The sequence below is a fragment of the Monodelphis domestica genome, chromosome 3 (genome assembly GCF_027887165.1).
Source record: "Monodelphis domestica isolate mMonDom1 chromosome 3, mMonDom1.pri, whole genome shotgun sequence".
NCBI classification, from domain to species: domain Eukaryota; kingdom Metazoa; phylum Chordata; class Mammalia; order Didelphimorphia; family Didelphidae; genus Monodelphis; species Monodelphis domestica.
Genome location: NC_077229.1, coordinates 272,421,427 through 272,443,106, shown reverse-complemented (window position 1 = coordinate 272,443,106; position 21,680 = coordinate 272,421,427). Strand labels below are relative to the sequence as shown.

The following is a 21,680-nucleotide window of genomic DNA, read 5'->3' as shown; positions in this document are numbered from 1 at the left end:
ACCCTCTGCCACATGATTCTGCTGCTAAAAAATAAACCTATAGCATCATAAATAAAAATAAAATTATCTGATCACAGGTCCATATCCATCCCCTGAAAACAAAAAAATAACAAACACACCAAGTTATATACCATTTAGCTTATATATTTTCCTCATAATACTTCTGAGAGGTATATATTATGACTACTAGTATCACCATTTAACAGATAAGAAAACTGAGGCTCAGAGGGACTAACTGACTTGTCCAGGTCACTCAGATACTTAAGTATCACAGTTAGGATTTGAACCCAAATCTCCTGACTCTCAGTCCAATGGTCTTTCTATTATACCATGATGGGATGGATTGGAAGAAGAGTCTTTGGAACTAACTTAGTGGGACTCAGAATTGACCTCATCTTTATTAAGATCTTATTTCCACATGTCTAGTTTGAAGAAACATTACCCAGGTTTTGTGTAGGAATCATGGCAGCTGCCTCCTGAGATGATACACATTCGTTAACGTCACCATTGAAAGGGGTGACCACATTGTCCCCTCTTCTCTGCTGCATTTTTTCCAGCAATTTATCTAGATCATCACCTGTTAAAGAAATGATGACAGAGAGAAGAGTGTTATAAGGAATGATGTATCCCCAAACCAGGGCGACAAGAGTTATGCTAGTTGGAGCTGGCACTCAGAATTGACTGACAGTATTCTGTCTTTGTTTGACAAGGAGTCACGACTGGCTGCCTCTGTGGTAGTTTCCTTGCAAGGCCATGAACAAAATGCTAAGAAGTGGACGCTATGAACCTATAGGATCAGTAAAGAAAGCCCAAGTCTCATGGATAGGTTATAACAGAACATTAAGGAGTCATGCAGCATTTTACTAGGAGGGTTGCTGGCTTATGTATCCACTTACCTAACGATGTGTTTTTGAAATGGGATGCCAGGAAACTGACCTTTCCTGTGATGAGCTCATAACTAATTTCTTTTAAAAACTCACTTGTGGTAAGCATGCTCTCTGCCAAGGCTCTGGACTGATACTGACCTGGAGGAGAGAGAGACAAGAAAAATGAATTACTATGGCAGACTGTCTGATGAAGCTCCTGGGCGCATACTTTTACCAACCCATTTCATAGTGCTTGGCATAGAGCGAGTGTTTCATAAATGCTTCTTTGTGCCTTGATTCAACCCAGGTGGGTAGCTTTCAGTTCCGAGTTGTTTTGGCAGGGTTACATTCATGGGGGAGGTAAAAGATGACAGTGAAGAAAAATAAGAGTTTTTGAAACTCCATGAATGGCTTCACAAAGGTTCCCCCTCCCCTACCTTTTCTGGCATTTACATAGAGATATTTAATATATCTACATAATAATATATGTTATATAATAATAATAGTAATAGTAAATTTAAAACCTGGACAATACAATGTGTGGTAGATAGTAAAATGTGAGAAGGCTAGAAAGGCAGGATGGGGTTCTAAGCTGTGACTGGCCGTGAATACTAAGTTTTATGTTTTATCCCAGAAGGGATGTCTTTCTAGATTAGGTCAGAAAACACCCTATGGGAACCAATGGAAATAGAAAATTATTCCCAAGAAGGAAATAAATGTACAGAATAAGCAGGGAGAGAGTCAGTTAGGTCACTCAGCAAGAGATGCTATTATACCATGTCAGTGTCATATTGATAAAGTTACTCACCTAGGACCACCACACAAAATTCATTTCCTCTGATCTTTGATGCACAGATTGCCACTACGTAGTCTGGAAGTCTTTGTTGGTGTCTCACTTCACTGAGAGTTCTCAGTGTCTCTGAAATGCCCTCAGCCAGAGAATTCTGGGTGACAATCACATGAACCAAGTCTTGAGATACACTGGCAATTAGTCTAGCAAGCCAGGGGAGTTGACCTGGCGACACAGAGATACACTGAGCACTCAATTGCAAGGATCTCTCTCTCAGAGTAAATTCCTGCATAGCTTTCAGCATGATCTGCTCAAATTCTTCCCTGAGAGGTATCTGATCAGGACCTAAATTGAAGAGAATCACACTTGGAATCAAAAGTCTGCCCATCAAATTAAAAGAGAGACAGACAGACAGACAGAGACACACACATACACACAGACAGACAGAGAGAGAGAGAGAGAGAGACAGAGAGAGAGAGAGACAGAGAGAGGGAGAGACAGAGACAGAGAGACAGACAGAGATAGAGAGAGACCACAGGCTCATAAATTTAGAGTTAAAATGGATTTTATTTGTCATCTTGCCCAATCTTCTTGTCATGGGTTGTCTGTCTCAGGCCAGTTCCCTGATAGTTCAGGTTCAATATTGGACCAAAAATGAGGCACTTATAGGTCATCCAACAGTTAACAAAAGGCAATTTAAACAGGAGAAGGCTATTCATCAAGAAAAGGTATTGAGGAAACCTCAGATTGATGCACATGCCTGCAAAGGTTGTTTACAGTTCCCCACTGGGCTTTAGCCCTACTGTAGGTTATAATGTTGGATTCTGGAGTTCAAACAATCCACATAGCCTCTGCAGTAGTGCAGTTTATATCCAGTTATGGGTTTTTTTTTGGGGGGGGGAATCTGAGTTTTTTAGGGAGTTTTATGCTTTCCCCAGAGAAAGAACATGTTTATCATCTGGATTTCCCTCAGTGCTTTTCTATCTCAGGCATCATTACAGTGACTATCTACGACCATAAGAATTCTCCAAATCCTATTTTTCTTGATCTATTTTCAAACCCAAATAGGCTTTGGAGTAAAATAAATAAGATGAAATGTGGCATTCTGGGAACATAAAAGAATGGATATTCCAACTTTTTAATCAATATTTAAACCCTAGAGGTGAAAATAAATACTTCCAACCCCTTGTATTAAGGCCCATTCAGGTTTATTATTTTTTCATGATGCAGTGAACTCCGTGAGATATTAAAAAATGCTTCCAAGGGGACTCCAATATCATGATACTATAGAAAGAGCACACATTTATTAGCCCAAATTAAGGAAGACTTCCATTATATAAGATTTGCAAAAACAGGCAGGTTCTTTGGTCAGATAAAGGTTCAGGTAAGAAGCTGAACTACTACCCTAAAGGGAGCCATTTCTGATAACTCTGGAAATTATTTATTATCTTAATGGGATTGTTTAAGTAAATTAAAAAATGGGGAGGAAGGAGACTAAGAATTTTCTTTTAAAAATGGAAAATTATCCATTTAAAAATTATAATTTTTTATTGGAAAAACAACTTTTCCTGACAATGAGGATCTTAGACACTTTTCTCTCTTATATATAGATATGTGTGTGTATATATATATATATATATATGTATATATATATATATATAGAGAGAGAGAGAGAGAGAGGTATATGAGTGCAAAGTATTCATTCTTCTTATAATAGATTTCTACTTTCTCTATCATCTATTATTAATTAACTGCTTTTATAGTACTTACTCAGAGAGGTCTGAACTAGATGAAAATTAGTCCATCTTTTTCACTCTTCCTTTGACTTCCATAATACTAGTATTTAAACTCATTTAGAAGAATCAAAGTTCTAGTGTTTTTTTGGGGGTGTCTGGTTCAAATTACAAATATAAGGGACTTCTTTATCACTATACTGCATAAGCACCAGTATTACTGTTTAGCTCAGCTTAAATTAATATTGTGATCAGTGACATATAAGGTATGGTATGGTTCTCAAATTTTATCTGCTCAAGATACATTGAGGAAATGAGATCCAAACTGAGAGAGGAGGGAGACATATATGTACAAAATTGTTGCAAATGTAATTTCCTTATAGTTCACAGTTAAGTGACTCAGTAGATTGAGTACTCAGCCATAAATTTAAATCTGGCCATAGCCACTTTCTAGCTGTGTGACCCTGGACAAGTCATTTAACTCTGTCTATTGCTTCAGTTTCATTGTCTATAAAAGGGGGATAATAGTAGCATCTACCTCCCAGGGTTGCTGTGAGGATCAAATAAGATAATAATTATAAAGCATTGAGCACAGAACTTGGCCCATACTAAGCATTCTCTAAATCTTAGCTATTATTATTACTCAACTCAGAAACTCAAAGGACACTAATGGTTGTATCCTCTTTGAGAATCTTTGGGTTTAATCTAGGAGTTGGTATATTTAGTACTGAATCTAAAAATGCAATAAGATTGTCTAAAGTGCCCATAATATTCACAATTCTCTTAAAGTATTGGGGTGGGGGGGAAATCAAGCTATAGAAGCTGGAAGGGAAGAATAATATATCAAAAGTTAAACCAGGGTAACAAGACTTCTTCAAGGAGAGAATGACTGACTGGTTTCCAGTCACTTCCAATCATCTCCTTTGGCTCAACCTTTAATGAACAAATGAGTAAGTCATTCCTTCTCCCCAGTCTTTTCAACAAACTTGGTAATATGATTTTTTTCTCATCAAGTACTAATCTTTACTGACTTGGTTTTAGCCCAGATCTCAATTCTGAAGTGATTTTCTGCTATAGCTGGCTACTTCAACAGGAGAAGACGGGTCCCAATATATTCTGAAAACTCTTTTAACAACTTAAATCAGATCCAGGATTCTGGACATCAGCCCTTCTCACAGTGTTGTTCAAAAGATTTCTGATAGAGAACTCTCAGAGCCCTGGACTGTGAGAGAGGAGATTATAGTGGAAGGCACTCTAAAGAATACCACCCCATAGTAAAATAATTACTATGAAACCACCTGAATCTCGAGTCATTTGATACCATTAATTTTACTACTGTTTATTTAATGATTATTTAATAATCTAATAAAATTACCCAGCAGTGATTCAACTTCCTGAACACCAAAGAGCAGGGCTGGTTATTTAAAATGGAAAACGCTCAAGGTTTGGATTCTTTTTTTTTTTTATCCATTCATTCTGTCTTAGAATCAATACTCTACATTGCTTACAAGGCAGAAAGGTGATAAGGGCTGGGTAATAGGGGTTAAAAGATTTGTCACAACTAGGAAGTGACTGAGGCCACATTTGAACCCAGGACCTGCTGTCTCTGGCCTGGCTTTCAATTTCATGAGCCACCTACTAGCTGCTCTCTCCCATTTTAAAATCTATAATGTGAGAGTAGTATCTGCAAACATTCTTTCAATGCCTTGTTCAAGACTGAACAATTCATCTGAAATCGCATTACTTCCAAAAGGGTTGAATTGTATGTCTTTTGGGGGTGAAGCAGGAGGGCACCCAACAGTGAAGATGATTAAAATTTAAAAATAGTTATTTAACAGTGAACCTGGGAAACTTAATCAATAGAAGGCAAAACTCTGGTGCCAAAGGCTAATAACAATGTCCCAAAAGAAGATTCATCATAGAATCTAGCTTTTCTACCTTTTTTTTTTAAGGATAAAGTAACTCAACATGAAAGCAACGTGATTTTAAACATGACATGTATTAAAACAAACAGTTTTAGTACAATTGTTATGAATATACATTCTACTTCATTCATTTGAACTGTGATTTTAAAGTTTTCATCAATTTAGCAGAAAGCTGTCTAATTTTCTCAAACATAAAGAATATATATAGTTTTGTCCCTTTGATTTCCTTTTTCTTTCTATTTTTACATGTAGATACAGTTTTAATAATAATATTCTTATATTTTGTGATTCAATGTCCCCTTAATTTCTGAACCTAAATAAAATAATTGGGCCCTGAATAAACAGTAGTAAAATTAATGGTATCAAATGACTTGAGACTCAGCTGGTTTCATAGTAATTATTTTAAAATAATAGTAATAGGGAATGTTTATATAGTACACTATGGTTTTTTGCAAAAAGCTTTACATGTATTATCTAATTTGGTACCCACAACAATAACTCTGCAAGGTATATGCTATTATTATGCTTAATTTACAGATTAGGCAGCTGAAGCTGAGAAGTTAATTACTTTGCCAGCAATGCACCACAGGGATTTTCTCTGGTATTCCCCCACACCGCCTCATATTTTGTCTCTTGGCTGCCCTGGCTTCCTTCAAATCTCAGTGAAAATCCCACCTTCAACAAAAATACCCTTTCCTGGTCTCCCTTTAATTCTAGCGCCTTCACTCTGCTGATTAACTACAATTGACCCTATACAACAAATCTTGTTTGTACATAGGTTTTTCCATGTTGTTTCTCCCATTAAACTGGAAGCTAACTGAGAGTGGGGATTGCCTTTCCCTTTCTTTGCATCCCTAACACTTATTACAGTACCTGGCATACAGCAGACACTTAATCAATGTTTACTGGGTTGACTGAATGCTGGTGGCAGGATTCCAACTCCTACTTCTCTGACTCTTTAAATCCAGCATTAAAATCTACTCCACCGTGTTCCTCTAGTGTGCCTTCTTTCATGTTACGTAAATGAGAATAACTGCAGTTCCTAGGCTTAAAAGGAAAGACGGAGAAGTGGATGGGAGAAGACCTGGAGCCCTCAAAGATTTCAAAGGTCCTTCCTAAAATGTCCTTAATCTCATGCTTTCCAGGACCTCCCTTAGAGCATTCAATTATACAATATTCTTTTCAAATTTCTCTAAACTGCCCAATGGCTTGAAGGCTTGAAGTCCTATAGGGAGCCTGTAATTGGCTTGCATTTGGGACCAGTAACTTTCAGTTTGCACAATAAGGCTCATTTCCATGTAAATGTTGCATAGCCAAGTGCACACCTGGCAGACACCTGCTATAGTACCTGAGATTATCCATGGTATGTGGCCTGGGATTGTAGCTAGAGAGGAGGTAATGACAAATATGGGGAATGAGGGTGCCTTTCCTTTTTACCCCACCCCATAGGTCCCCAAGGACCTTCTTTGTTGTCTGTAGTACCAAATGTGCTAAAACTGGTTATTATTCTGAAGGAGTTGGTTATAAGGGTGTCGCTAAAGAGAAAAATAAAGAAGTTTTCAGGTGCAAACAAGATATACCATGCAAGAAGGCCCATTTGCATTTAATAATGGCTGTATTCTCAGGGAAGTGGCAAAGCTAAGTCTTTCCAGGGGAAGCCTGGAAAACTGATGCATCATCATCCTTCCTTTCAACTGGACACTGATGAGTCCACTACTAGTCAAAACACTAGATGGAGCAATTCTTCTCTTCCAAGCCCCTAAAGAGTACATGGCTGGGGTGGGGGACCAAGAACAGAAGTAGGGGGAGGGGGAAGGTCCTGAGAAAGAAAAGAAGCAAAGGAGCAGGAGAGAATGAGGGGAAAAACTCAAAACAAAGGAGATCATAAAGGGGGAACAATGTAGGAAAAATACTAGTGGATGTGCTGGTGTGGATGAGGAGACTGAGAGTGAGAAGAAGGAAAGAGCAAAGGGAGTGAGAGGAAGGAAGGAAGGAAGGAAGGAAGGAAGGAAGGAAGGAAGGAAGGAAGGAAGAGAGAGAGAAGGAATAAAAAGAGTAATTACCAAACATACAACAATAGAAGTAGCTTACCCAGCCGCACAAGATACTGTATAGTTAAAAGAATCATGTTTTCCACACTCAGTAACTGGCTTCCATTCAATCCCAATTGGTCCAAATCTCTATTCTCCAGATGTGGAATCTTGTAGCAATTCACAAGCAAGGGACTGACTACAATGTCACCAACATTTCCATAGAAATAGGGTAAAGTGCCATAACCTGTAATAAAAAGGAAACCCCCGGAGTACATTAATGCTAGAAGTTCTATCAATCACTGCACTGAGACGCCACCAGGGAGAAAAAGATCCAGACCCAGGTCATCATCTCAGTCCCTTTCAGAAATATTTACACTGTTACAATTTATTCTCACTCTCTGCCTTTTAGACATCTCTATATAGATAGAGATCAATAATATAAATATTATGTTAGATTTAGGTGATCACTTTATCTACTTTTTCTAGTGAAAGAACAAGACAGTGAGGTGTCCTGGAATACATGCTAGACTGAGTGACAGAATTGAGTCTGAATCTGGGCTCTAATGATGCTGGCCACAATCCCCTCGACCAAGGCATTTTCTAAACCTCAGTTTATATATCTGTAAAATGGGGATAATGATATCAAACTATCATATTGCAATTGTAAGGGAAACCATGAAGTACTACAGAAATGTGAATTGTTTCTTTCAAGGAAGGTTTCTGTATCATTTTTATGAAGTTATTTTTTATTTTAATTTTTAAAATTTTTGTTTAGAATATTTTTCCATGTTCACATGATTCATGATCCTTCTCCCTACTTTGTCCTCCCCCCTCCCAAGGCCAAAAAGCAGTTCCACTGAGTTATACATGTATCATTGTTCAAAATCTACTTCCATGCTATTCATATTTGCAGTAGAGTGATTCTTTAATATCAAAACCCTAACCACATCCCTATTGTACTACATGATCAATCATAGATTTTTCTAATGCATTTCTTTTTCCACAGTTTTTTCTCTGGATGAAGATAGTATTTTTTCTCCTCAGTCCCTCTGGATTGTCCTGGGTCATTGCATTGCTTCTGATAGAAAAGCCCATTACATTTGATTGTGCCATAATGTATCGATCCCTGTGTATAATGTTCTTCTGGTTCTACTCCTTTCGCTCTGCATCAATTCCTGGAGGTTGTTCCAGTTCACATGGAATTCCTCCATTTCTTTATTCCTTTTGTAGAAATTGTATAGATCAGTATCTTTCAGCACATAATATTCCATCACCAACATATACCATATTTTATTCAGCCATTCTCCAATTGATGGACATTCCCTCATTTTCCTTTTTTTGTTTGTTTGCCACCATAATGAGTGTGCTATAAATATTTTTGTACAAGTCTTTTTCCTTATTATCTCTTTGGGATACAAACCCAGCAGTGGTATGGCTGGATCAAAGGGTAGGCAGTCTTTTAAAGCCCTTTGTGCAAAATTGCAAATTGCTTTCCAGAATGGTTGGACCAATTCACAACTCTACCAGCAATGCATTAATGTCCCAATTTTACCACATTTCCTCCAACATTTATCACTTTCCTTTGCTGTCATATTTGCCAATCTGCTAGGTATGAGGTGGTAACTCAGAGTTGTTTTAATTTGCATCTCTCTAATCAGGAGAGATTTAGAACACTTTTCCATTGCTTATTGATAGTTCTGATTTCATCCTGTGATAACTGCCTGTTCATGTTCCTTGACTATTTGTCGATTGGGGATGGCTTGTTTTTTTGTAGATTTGACTTTGTTCCTTATATATTCGGGGAATTAAACCTTTGTTGGAGAGATTTGTTATAAAAATGCTCTCTTGGTTTGTTGCTTTCCTTCTAATTTTGATTGCATTAGTTTTGTTTGTACAAAACCTTTTAAATTTTATATAATCAGTATCATTCATTTTACATTTTGCAATGTCCTCTATCTCTTGCTTGGACTTAAATTCCTTCCTTTCCCACAGATCTAACAGGTATATTAATCTATGTTCACCTGATTTATTTATGATTTCACTCTTTATATTTAAGTTATTTACCCATTTTGAATTTATCTTGGCATAGGGTGTAAGATGTTGATCTAAATCTAATCTTCCCCATACTGTTTTCTAATTTTCCCAGCCATTTTTGTCAAATATTAAGTTCTTGTCCCAAAAGCAGGGATTTTTGGATTTATCAAACACTAGCTTACTGAGATCATTTACCCCTACTCTATTCCATTGATCCACCCTTCCGTCTCTTAGTCAGTACAATATTGTTTTGATGACCACTGCTTTATAGTATAGTACTGCTTGTACTGCTAGGCCCCTATCCTTCACATTTTTTTTTTCATTATTTCCCTTGATATTCTTGGTCTTTTGTTCCTCCAGATGAACTTTGTTATACTTTTTTCTAATTCTATGAAAAAGATTTTGGTAGTTTGATAGGTATGGCACTGAACAAGTAGATTAATTTGAGTAGGATTGTCATTTTTATTATATTAGCTTGTCCTACTCAGGAGCAGTTAATGTTTTTCCAACTGTTTAGATCTAGTTTTAGTTGTGTGAAAAGTGTTTTATAGTTGTGTTCATATAAGTCCTGTGTTTGTTTTGGCAGATAGATCCCTAAATATTTTATACTGTCTAGAGTGATTTTAAGAGAATTTAAGGGGAGTTTCTCTTTCTAACTCCTGCTAAGTTTTGTTGGAAATATATAGAAATGCTGATGATTTATGTGAGTTTATTTTGTATCCTGCAACTTGACTAAAGTTGGCAATTATTTCCACTAGCCTTTTAGCTGATTTTCTGGGTTCTTTAAGTATACCATCATGTCATCTGCAAAGAGCGATAGTTTAGTCTCCTCATTGCCTATATCAATCCCTTCAATTTCTTTTTTTTCTCTAATTGCTACTGCTAGCATTTCTGGTACAATATTGAATAAAAGACATGATAATGGGCATCCTTGCTTCATTCCTGATACTATTGGGAAGGCTTCTAACTTGTCCCCATTGCAGATGATACTTACTGATGGTTTTAAATATATACTGTTTATTATTTTTAGGAAAGGCCCTCCTATTCCTATACTTTCTAGTGTTTTCAATAGGAATGCGTATTGTATTTTGTCAAAGGCTTTTTCTGCATCTATTGAGATAATCATGTGATTTCTGTTGGTTTGATTATTGATATGGTCAATTATGTGAATGGTTTTCCTAATATTGAATCATCTTTGCATTCCTGGTATAAATCCTACCTAATCATAGTGAATAATCCTCTAGATCACTTGCTAGAGTCTTTTTGTTAGTATTCTATTTAAGGTTTTTGCATCTTTATTCATTAAGGAAATTGGCCTATAGTTTTCTTTCTCGTTTTTTTGTCTGCCTGGCTTTGGAATGAGTACCATATTTGTTTCATTAAAGGAATTCAGTAAAACTTCTTCTTTGCTCATTTTGTCAAATAATTTGTATAGTATTGGGATTAGTTGTTCTTTAAATGTTTGATAGAATTCACTTGTGAATCCATCTGGCCCTGTGGATTTTTTTCTTAGGAAGTTCCTTGATAGCTTGCTAAATTTCTTTTTCTGAGATGGGATTGATTAAGAATTTGATTTCCTCTTTTGTTAATCTGGGAAATTTTTATTTTTGTAAATATTTACCCAATTCACCTAGATTATCATATTTATTGCTGTATTATTGAGCAAAGTAGTTCTTAATAATTGCCTTAATTTCCTCTTCATTAGAGGTGAGATTATCCCTTTCATCTTTGATACTGTTAATTTGATTTTCTTCTTTCTTTTTTTATTAGATTGACTAGTACTTCATCTATTTTATTTGTTTTTTTAAAGCACAAGTTCCTAGTCTTACTTACTAGTTCAATAGTTCTTTTACTTTCAATTTGATTAATTTCTTCTTTAATTTTTAGTATTTCAAATTTAGTTTTTATCTGGGGATTTTAAATTTGTTCTTTTTCTAATTTTTTAAGTTGCAAGCCCAATTCATTGATCTACACCCTCTCTATTTTGTTGGGATAGGCACTCAGGGATATAGGTTTTAATATGACATATCATTGTCATTCTCTTTAATGAAGTCTCTAATTATTTCTATGATTTCTTCTTTGACCCACCTGTTTTGAAGAATGAGATTATTTAGTTTCCAATTAACTTTAAATTTGCCTTTCCATGGACCCTTGTTAATTATAATTTCTACAACATTATTATCTGAAAAAGTGGCATTTATTATTTCTGCTTTTCTGCATTTGTTTGCAATATTTCTATGCCCTAGTACATGGTCTATCTTTGTATATGTACCATGTACTTTATAAAGTTATAAAGGAAAATATTATCCACTTTGTTATTCTATAAATTTTATACAAGATCCATAGGATAAAAATCTTTGCTTGAGTTTCATTGTAGAGGAGAAAAATGTCTCTGGAGAATGATTTCTTCACTTTTTTTCTTGCAAGATGACAAAGCAAAATCATATTTTCTTTTTTTTTTATCTTATTTGCCAGAAAGCCTAGGGATAAATTCATTGCTCTGCTCAAATGATCAGCACACGTCTCCTCCTCTGTTTTATCTTATTCTTAAATGTCTTATTTTAGGTTTTTAACTTGTAACTTCAAATCTTCTTCAAAGTAGGTAAGGAACAAATCTTTGACATAGAAAAAATATCAAAATGAAGGAACAGAATTAATGGATCTCTGAAGTCTCACTCCACCTACCTCAATCTACCTCACTTCCATGGTTCTATAATTCTGTAATAGAACACCTTCCATTGAAGTGAACTGCTTCTTTTTCCTTACCAGTAAAAGAAGTGATAGGAGGCAACAACAAACCCCCAGAGGCCTCAGTGATTTTTCAGAGTGGGAGAGTGCCCTATAGAAACTAAAGGCATTATTAGAAGCCTTATCTCTCCTTTTAGATTCTAAACCTCTTTAAAGGCAAAAAGTATGCCTTTCTAATAATCCAGAAAACTCTGTGATATTTTAACAAGACTTTAACTACAAAGTATAAATAGGTTTTTTTATATAACACTTTTTTAATAAAAACAAAACCCCTTACTTTCTGTCTCAGAATTGAAAATAAGCATTTGATCCAAGGCAGAAGAGAAGTAAGGGCTAGCCAATTTGGGTTAAGTGACTTGCTCAGGGTCACATAGCTAGGAAGTATCTGAGGCTACAGTTGAACCCAGATCCTCACATCTCTAGGTCTGACTATGCAGTGAGACACTTAGCTGCCCCTACATAACATAGAAACACCATTCAACTGCATTGTAAGCATATACTAAGATTGATGACATTGTGATAATCAAACATACAATGCAACCTCTGTAGAAGAATAACTTTGCATATGCATGGTACGGAAGTCAAAGCATTCATATCAATCATCAGAGGCCAGGTGAAGCTCCAAATGCACCCCACCTTATCCATGACATTTCCCAAATATTCAGAGATGATCTAGAACTAGGACAAGACTAGAATTCTTGCTCTGGACCAAAGGTACTGTAGATGATCAATTTTTGATCTATCGTAGCGTCAGAAATTGGGGTAAGATGTGATAGGAAAGAGAAGCAGTAAGTTAGTTTTAGCAAGGTTATCATAGATCTAGATATAATTAGGCTCCCTTGGAAGAGAGCAAAATTTGCTAGAAGACTCTTGAGTTAATTTCTAGTCTGGTTATCCCTTTGGACCAAGAAGGAATGAGAATCAAAGCTGTCCTAAAGGGATCTCTTAAAAGGGCCAACTTAAATGCTCCCAAGATTTAGATCTTCAGTCTTGGGATATAGTTATGGAATTTTAGAGTTGAAAGGAAACCCAATGGTGATTTATTTCAATCTCTACTCAAAAAGCATGAATCCCCTTCAGTTAAGGGGAATATATTACTTTACAGTACCATTACATTTTAGGACAGTTCTAACTTTTGGGAACTTCCTCAATATCTAACTTTAACTTCTATAGTCTAGTTCTGCCTCTGGGGCTACATATTATAGATATGATCTTTCTTTCACATGATGGTCCCTCCAATATCTGAAGATAGCCATCACAATTTCTCTAAGGCTCTTCTTCTCCAGGGTAAACATCTCCAGGTCATTTCAATGAGCATCATATGACATGGTTATTATGAATCCCCAGCCCAGGTTGGTTGCCTTCTTCTTGAAGAACTCCATTTGGCTAATGTGCCTCTTAAAATGTAAAGTCCCAAACCGAAGAGTACTCTAAATGTGTTCTGATAGGCAGAGACTACACACACAGGACAAGTTCTGGTCTATAAAATGGAGATAATAAGAACATCTACTTCACAGTGTTGTTATTGGGATCAAAACCTTTGTGGACCTTAAGACACTATAAAAATGTACAGTCTTGGCTTGAAAGTCTATTCCTCAGTGGAACCAATTGGCTAGATCAACTCATTTCTTCTTCATGGTTTGGGGAAGGCATTTCTGATTTGCATTCAGGATGCATACATTCTAAATGTACTCTTGAATTCTTTATTGGGTTCTCCATGGCATTGATAGTGATTCTAAGTTGAACTTTCTTAATGGAGCAAACTCTTACATAGCTAACATGGCACACTCAGGCAACCTGGCTTAGGATTCATTAATGACATTCTCTATAAGAATTGGATACCATTAGTCTTCCATTTTTATTCAAGAAACACTTAAGAGTCTAAGAAAAAATGCTATGTAAGTGCTTTCTGACTCCATAACTAGGGACTGGACCTCTGCTTTCACTGATGCAAGGAATTCCCTGATGAGGAAATTCTCTCTACCAAAGAAGATTGACACCTTCTCTGCAACTTATACTCTAAGAAAGCTTCCCAGAAACTAAGAGGTTATGTGACTTGTCCAGCATCAAAACAACAATAATGCTGGATCTCTATCCCACTACTACACCACACTGCTTTTTGGGAATGCTGGTTTATTAATTAAGTAGGCTTGAAAAAACTACAACTCTTCTCTCACCTATCAGAATCACTGGTCTGACTCCTGAGTTACTCAGCAAGTTTTCAGGAACAATTACAGTTTCCCCTGCAGGAATGGGACGAGGTTGTAAAATTCCAGTTAACATGGACTGAGGAACTGGGACAGATAAAAGAGGCTCTGCAAAAGAAAAAGAAAGATTTGTTTGATCAGAAAAATTTAGATTAAGAGAAAGGAACACAAGTAAATCTTTCTTTTTCAACAACCAAAAATAATAAAATTGAAAGCATTATATTTTCAGTAGTATTTTTTAAATTATTATTTATTGTGTATTGGTTCCAAGGCAGAAGAGCAGCAAGGGTTAGGCAATGGGACTTAAGTGACATGCCCAGGGTCATACCACTAGTAAGTATCTTTTTGGTAGTATTTAAAAAAAATTATAAATATGTTTTATAAAACTTCATGTGTATAATTGGTATCATATTGCTTACCTTCTCAAGGGGTAGGGGAGAGGAAGGAAAAAGAGAATTTGGAGCTCAAATTTTTAAAAAATGTTAAAAAATTTTACATGTAATTGGAAAATATTTAATATAATAAAATACACTAAAATTTTTTTAATTGCCAAATTTGAAGTCAGTAACATCTGATGAAAGAAAAGAGAAGAGAGAAGGGAGAGAGAGAGAGAGAGAGAGAGAGAGAGAGAGAGAGAGAGAGAGAACATGTAAAACATATATATAATGAGACTTGCCCATGTAATAGGCTAGGTTGGTAAAGACATAATTGGGCATTTTTTAACTTATTGTTTTCTTTCTCTTTCTTTTGTTTAAAAAATTCTTACCTTCTATCTTAAAATCAACTGTGTATTGGTTCCAAGGCAAAAGAGTAGTAAGGGCTAGGCAACTGAGGTAAAGTGACTAGCTTAGAGTCACAAAGCTAAGAAGTATCTGAGACTAGATTTAAACCCATGTATCCTTCCATCTCAAAGCCTGGCTCTCAATCCACTGAGCTACCTAGCTGCCTCTCTCTCTCATTATTTTTAAACCAAACATCATAAAAAAGAATAGCATCACACATGTATGGATTGTGAATCTTATTAGAAAACAAATCCTGAATCTATTGACACAGAGACAAGAAAAAGCAATGCCATCTGGTAGGATCTTTAAAATCAGTTTCCTATGAAATAGTCTTACCAGTTCTTGCAAGAGGTCGGACTGTAGGAACAGGAACAACTAAGGCAGGTGGGGGGACAGGTGACCCAGGATACCATCCCCGGTGCCTTTTCTTTGGTGGTCCTGAACTGGACATGGATGCTGTGGATGGAAGAAAAGAAAGTCAACATTCCATAGCAGAAGTTTCAATGGTTTGAGAAATCAACACTGGTCACCCATCATTCTCCAATGAGTGATCTCAGCAGTTATGTCAGGCTGAATTAGCATGCATCTTGGAATGTGGCTTTCATTTAAATGTTCTAAGGGGAAAGAGTGCTATACAGATATGAGGTATCATCATTATTGGCATCGTCGAATCACCAGAAACCCTACCAGAACTAAGCCCATCATTTCCAGTCTCTAATTCAGGCTGTATGTACCTTGGTCTCCTGCAGCAAAGCCAGGTCTGGGTGACACAGAATGAGGCACTGGGCGAGCGGGGGTGGAGCTGGATGGATTTGTTCTCCCTCCATTACTACTGTTCCCATTAGCAGCATCTACAGCACACCAGGAGGAGAAGAGAAGCTTGTCACCACAATGTACACAGCAGTTAAGTGATCCAGAGAGACTGGAATTAGGTGGCAAATGATTTGAAGGAGTCAAGGTTGACATGACATGAGGTAGCCTAGATAACTTAAACCAAATACCATAGTTGCTAGAAAATAAAGACTAGTTTTTAAGATAGAAAGGAAAAAAAGGAGGAAATTTTTTTAATAAAGCATTGTACATTAATTGTCTACTTCTGTTCTACAGAGTCAGAAAAGACAGATAGCAAAAACTCTGAGGATGATCAGGATAGGGATAGGAGTCCCTTGTGGATACTAGAAAGTAAAATCTTTCTGGGGAAAAAAAGCTGTTATACAGGTAACTGGATTGGTGGATAAAGGGTTGAACTTGGGAGTCAGAAAGATTTTAATTCAAATCCTGTCTCATCCACTTGCTAGTTTTGCAATTCCTGGCAAATCACTTAACCTGTTTGGCACAGTTCCTCATCTGTAAAAATGGGGTTGTAACACCACCTCCTTCTCAGGGTTGTTGTAAGGATCAGATGAAATAATATCTGTAAGTGCTGTAGACTTTTAAATTAATAACCAATATTCCAAATATTATATTTAATCATATTTATTAATAATACTTTGAAGCAAAAAGGCTAGAGAAACAGAGAGAGTCAGAGGGAGGAGTCACCAAAACTTATATAAAAACATGAACACACAATGTAGTGGAGAAGGGAAAGGGATGGTGGGAGATTAAAAAGAATTCTGGGAGATGGGAGTCCAAAGGTACAAGATTTTTTTCTAATTATACAGTGCTATATAATGTCAGTTCTTATTGCTGCTGCTCTTGCTACTTCTACATGATGATACCTACCACCACCATCACTAACAGTATTATGATTATTTAAAATTTCAGTGCCTTCCTGCTTATATTCTAATCACAAGGTATCCATTAGGAGGTGCTAAACCAGGGTACAAAACTACAAACTGATTTGGGTCAATTAGCCCAATGTTCCATCCTCAGGAAGGCCAGAAGTGAGAAGGCCAACATGCCACTGTTGTGCTTATCATTTCCCACCCCTTGAGTTCTTTCAGGAAAAGTGCTAAATTTTAGGTAACAAATGCCCAACTGCCTAATTGCATGGTCAAACCTGATTGTAATCAATCATTGTCTGCTGTAGTGTGGGCTCTCATAGATTGCGGTATGGTATTAATAACCTCTTATAGTAGAAGATGGTGCATGATGGAAAAATTTGCCTCAAAATATAGGAATGATGGGCTTTTTACAAAAGATAAGAACACATTTAAAAGGCCTGGCAAGAATACACTTGCCTGGAGTTTTTGAACTTTTTAAAACTAAAAGTGTTTTTAAATTGGAAAGGGGGTGGGGGAAGAAAGAAAAAATTGCCTAGGCTATCCACCAAGAACCTTCTCTTCTCTCCTCAAGTCTGCCATATTCCTCCCTCCCCAAGTGCTATCCACCAAGAACCTTCTCTTCTCTCCTCAAGTCTGCCATATTCCTCCCTCCCCAAGTCTCAAATGGGGATCTTGCCCTGTGAGAAGTTCCTTCTTTGATATTTCACATCATCTCCTATTGTCACCTCCTTTGCTCTTCTCTCTGATGTAAAGGTATGGGCTTTTGTTTTATCAAGGCTAACCTCTCTCTATATACCTATTCCCTTCCCATTTTATCTGAAATATTCTTTTCACAATCATCTCCTCCCCACTCTTTTACCTTCAGTCTCTCCCTATCTCCTGTTCATTCCCTGTTGCCTACAAACATGCCTTATCCATTAAAAAAAAATCTGAGCAATTCTGTAGATATTACCAAATTTTAAAATTATCATCCTATATCTCTCCTCCCGTCTAATCTAAAACTCCTTTAAAATAAACTGCCCATATTCATTATCTCCATTTCCTTTCTTATCACTATCTTTTCAATTCTTTACAATTTGGCTTCTGCCCTACTTACTCAATTGAAAGTGTTCTTTCCAAAGTTACTAACCATCTTTTCATAGCCAGACCCGATGGCCTTTTATCATTCCTCATCCTCCTGAGTTTTTTGTAGCATCTGACACTGTCATGTTCTCTACTTGGATGCTTGTTTTCCTCTAGGTTTTTCTAATACTGTTCTCCTTAGTTTTATTTGTATTTTTATCACATCTCTTAACTATGGAGTGCTCTTTCTGTCTCTTTCTGTGTCTGTGTCTCTGCTATCTCTTTAATCTCTAAGTTGATGGCACTTGAATTTATGCATATAGCCTCAGTCTCTCTTCAGTTCTCCAGATATCAACAATTTTCTATTGGTACACTTCAAATTCTATTTTTTTTAGGCATCCTAAAATCAAGGTGTGCAAAAGAGAACTCACTATCTTTCCCCCTCAAACCAACCCCTTTTCCAAACTTTCCCATTTTTCTCAAAGGTACTACCATTCTTCTAGTCCATCCTTGATTATTCCTCACTCCCCCTCACCCCATATAGCCATGCATTCAAGCAAGTGCTGATGTGATCATTTTTATTTCCACAATTTCTTTCTCAATGACCCCTTCTCTTCAGGGGCATAATAACATTCCTTAGTTCATGCCCTCATGGATTTTTTATTACCCTTTCAATTGTTCTCTTTGTCTCAGGTATCTCCCTACCCCAATTCATCTTCAACACAACTGACAAAATGGGTTTCTATAATCCCAGGTCTGACTGTATGGAACAGTGAAAAGAACAATGGCTCTGGAGTTAATAGAACTAGGGTTAAGTCTTATCTCTGACATTGTGTTGCCTTGGATGAATCATTTAAACTCACTAGGTCTTAATTTTTTCCACTATAAAATGAGAAGAATGGAATATGGCTTCTGATATCCCTTCCAGCTATGAATCTATGAATAAATTCCCTATTCAATAAACTCCAGTGGTTTCCTATTAACTCTAGAATCAAATACAAATTCTTGTTATATTTAGAATATTGTACAACCTGACCCTTCCTATTTGACTTTTCTTGTATTATTATGCATTGCTTCCCTTCACATATATTATGTAGTCCAGCCAAACTCGTCTTCTCACTATTCCCTATCTATGGTTCTCTCTTTCTGTCTCTACCTCTTCATGTCTAGAATAAATTTCTTCCTTACTTCTACCTCTTTTAACTCCTGGTTTCCTTCAAGACCCAGGTCAAATATTACCTTCTACATGAAACTCTCCTCTATCCCTTCAGCAACTAACTAATGCTATTCCTCCCAAATCTTCCCATATTAATTTGTATATACTTGTATAAATGCACACTGTCTTCCTTCTCTAAATTGTAAGCTCAAGGGCAGAGGATGTTTCATGTTTGTCCTTCAATCCCCAGCATTTAGCCATGTGTTAGTTACATACAAGGGGCCAATTATAAATGCTTGTTGTTTAAATGAAGTTCAATATGATGGAGCAGAAATACAAAGTAGGAAGAATATCAGTAGAGATACCCCAAAATCTCTAGGACCCAAAAGCAAAAAAGAAGACTGCAGCAAAATGCATGTCTCAAAATGTCTACGCATTTCCAAAATGTGTGACCTTCAACACATCACATAATCCCAACTGCCTAGCCCTAACTGTTCTTTTCCCTTAGAATCAATAATATTGATTCTAAGAGAAGGTAAGGGTATTGAAAAATGTCTATACACAAATGCACAAAATATGCATTTTTTTAAAAGTGATGAACTAGAAGATCTTAACACAAGAAGGCAAAATTGAACTATAACCACCCCTGAGATTTGGTAAAATGGAACTCATCCCTAGAATATGGGTCTGAAAGAATATACTTTATTCAAAAAGAAGACGATAGGCAAAAAGTAAAGTAGAGTGGGAATTAGTTACACTACAAAAGTGAAATTTATGTGATAAAATCAAGAAGCCAGAAGAAGAATAGTAGAGAATATTTGCATGAAAAATCAGTGGAAAAAGCATTTTTACCCAAATATTCTTTGCAATGCTTCTCCTTAGAGAGAAGTAACTATTCTACCTTGGAATTTATGATAGAAGAGAGGAAAGCCTCGCATAGTTTATTTTTTCCAGGCTACATGTTAATAAAAATGTTTAATAATTGTTTTTTGACTTTATGCGATACATATTCTCTCCCTCTCCCTCATCCCTTCCCTATCCTCAAGATGGCAGGTAATATGACATAGGTTATAAATGTGTTATCAAACAATACATAATTCCATGTCTATCACATTGTGAAAGAAGACACATATCACTTACACTAAAGAAAAACTCATGGAAGAAGTAAAGTGAAGAATAGCATGCTTCAAAGCTTGGCATAATTTACAAGTATTCTGGGTTTGCAGAGAAGAGATCTTAAAGGAAATAGAGAAAGGAGAGGTAGGAATACATTACCTAAAATTCTAAAATTGTGGTCCTTAGCTTTCCATGATAAACTGAGTTCATTTTGAGACTTAATGCTCCTGATTCTTAGAAAATTGTGCCATGCTTTTGACTTAATTTTCAGTCCAGTCACCCCTGGAAGAATGGTAAACTCTCAAAAACACAATTCTAAAGACATAGAGATGAACAATTCCCATGAGGAATAAAAGCAGCAGTTGCCTAAATAGGCAGATGTGGATGCAGCACAGGGAACTAACCACTTAGTTTTTAACACATGTCTAGAAAGAAGATGGAAGCAAGGGAGTCTCAGAAAATGAATACAACAGTATGGCACAGTTTTCAAAGAATCATATCAGAAGCATTAAACCTCAAAATGAAGTAAGATTGCCATTGAAAACCAAGGATCACACAAAAAAATTGTTTTTCAAAGAAGGGAAAAAAGCCATTATGTGTGGGGATATAGGACGAAGAAAACTAACAGTGAGAAAGCAGTGATACTCAATGATCACTTCATTAATGCCTAAGATAAATAAAAGAAGAGAAAGAGAGTATGTATCTGTTCAATCACTATTTTTAAATATAAAAAGAAGATAAAGATTAAAAGAATGTGTGCTGCAAAGCTGAAGGGCAAATGTCACTATTTAAAAATGGAAGCGACAAACTATAGGTCAGAGAGTTTGCAATTGATGCCTGTCAAAATTCTAGAATTTATGGTTATTATATGCTTATGAGTAATTGGTGATGACAAAGAGTCATTATAGTTTTATTAAAAATAGCTTATGACTTCTTATGAAAAATTCTATCCACCTCCACAGAAAGAATTGTACAGACAGAAGCACACTATTTTCACCTTATTTTTCTCATTTTGGGGGGGACATAGGGGAACATGCATCTTCTTCTATAACATGACTAATATGGAAATATGTTTTGAATGAGTCTATATCAAATTCCTTACAACCTCAGGGAGAGGTAGAAGGAGAGAATGTGAAACTCACAAGTTTAAAAAATGAATATAATATCAAAAATTCTTTACATGTAATTACATGTAAAGTATTATTTTTTAAAAAAGGTAACACACCAAACTAACCTCATTTCCTTTTTTGACAGGAAATACCAAATTGGTGAATCAAAGGAGTATTATGGATATGGGTTATCAGGATTTTAGAAAAATATCCCACAAAATCATTCACATTGTTATTTAGGGAAAAAAAGATGTGCGCTACATGATCATATAATTATTTGAAGTAGAGAATATTCAAAAGATCTGATACAAAGAGTAGTCATGAATGAGTCAATGTCAACTTGGAATTAAGTGTCCAGCTGAGCTCACTAGACATCTCTACTTGGTTTTATAACA

The 21,680-nt window shown here is 36.2% G+C and overlaps 1 protein-coding gene across 7 annotated transcripts in view; it reads right to left on the bottom strand.

Moving 5' to 3' along the window:
• GREB1L (GREB1 like retinoic acid receptor coactivator) overlaps positions 1–21,680 on the bottom strand; it is a 350,508-nt gene that overhangs the window by 71,274 nt on the left and 257,554 nt on the right. For all 7 annotated transcript variants that reach the window (XM_056823781.1, XM_016431665.2, XM_016431666.2 and 4 more), the window contains 7 exons: positions 15,853–15,969; positions 15,455–15,574; positions 14,307–14,444; positions 7,406–7,591; positions 1,675–2,001; positions 897–1,025; positions 443–577 (listed from right to left, as the gene is read on the bottom strand). In XM_056823781.1, coding sequence (XP_056679759.1) covers positions 443–577; positions 897–1,025; positions 1,675–2,001; positions 7,406–7,591; positions 14,307–14,444; positions 15,455–15,574; positions 15,853–15,969 — 1,152 coding nt within the window. The remainder of the gene's footprint in view (positions 1–442; positions 578–896; positions 1,026–1,674; positions 2,002–7,405; positions 7,592–14,306; positions 14,445–15,454; positions 15,575–15,852; positions 15,970–21,680) is intronic.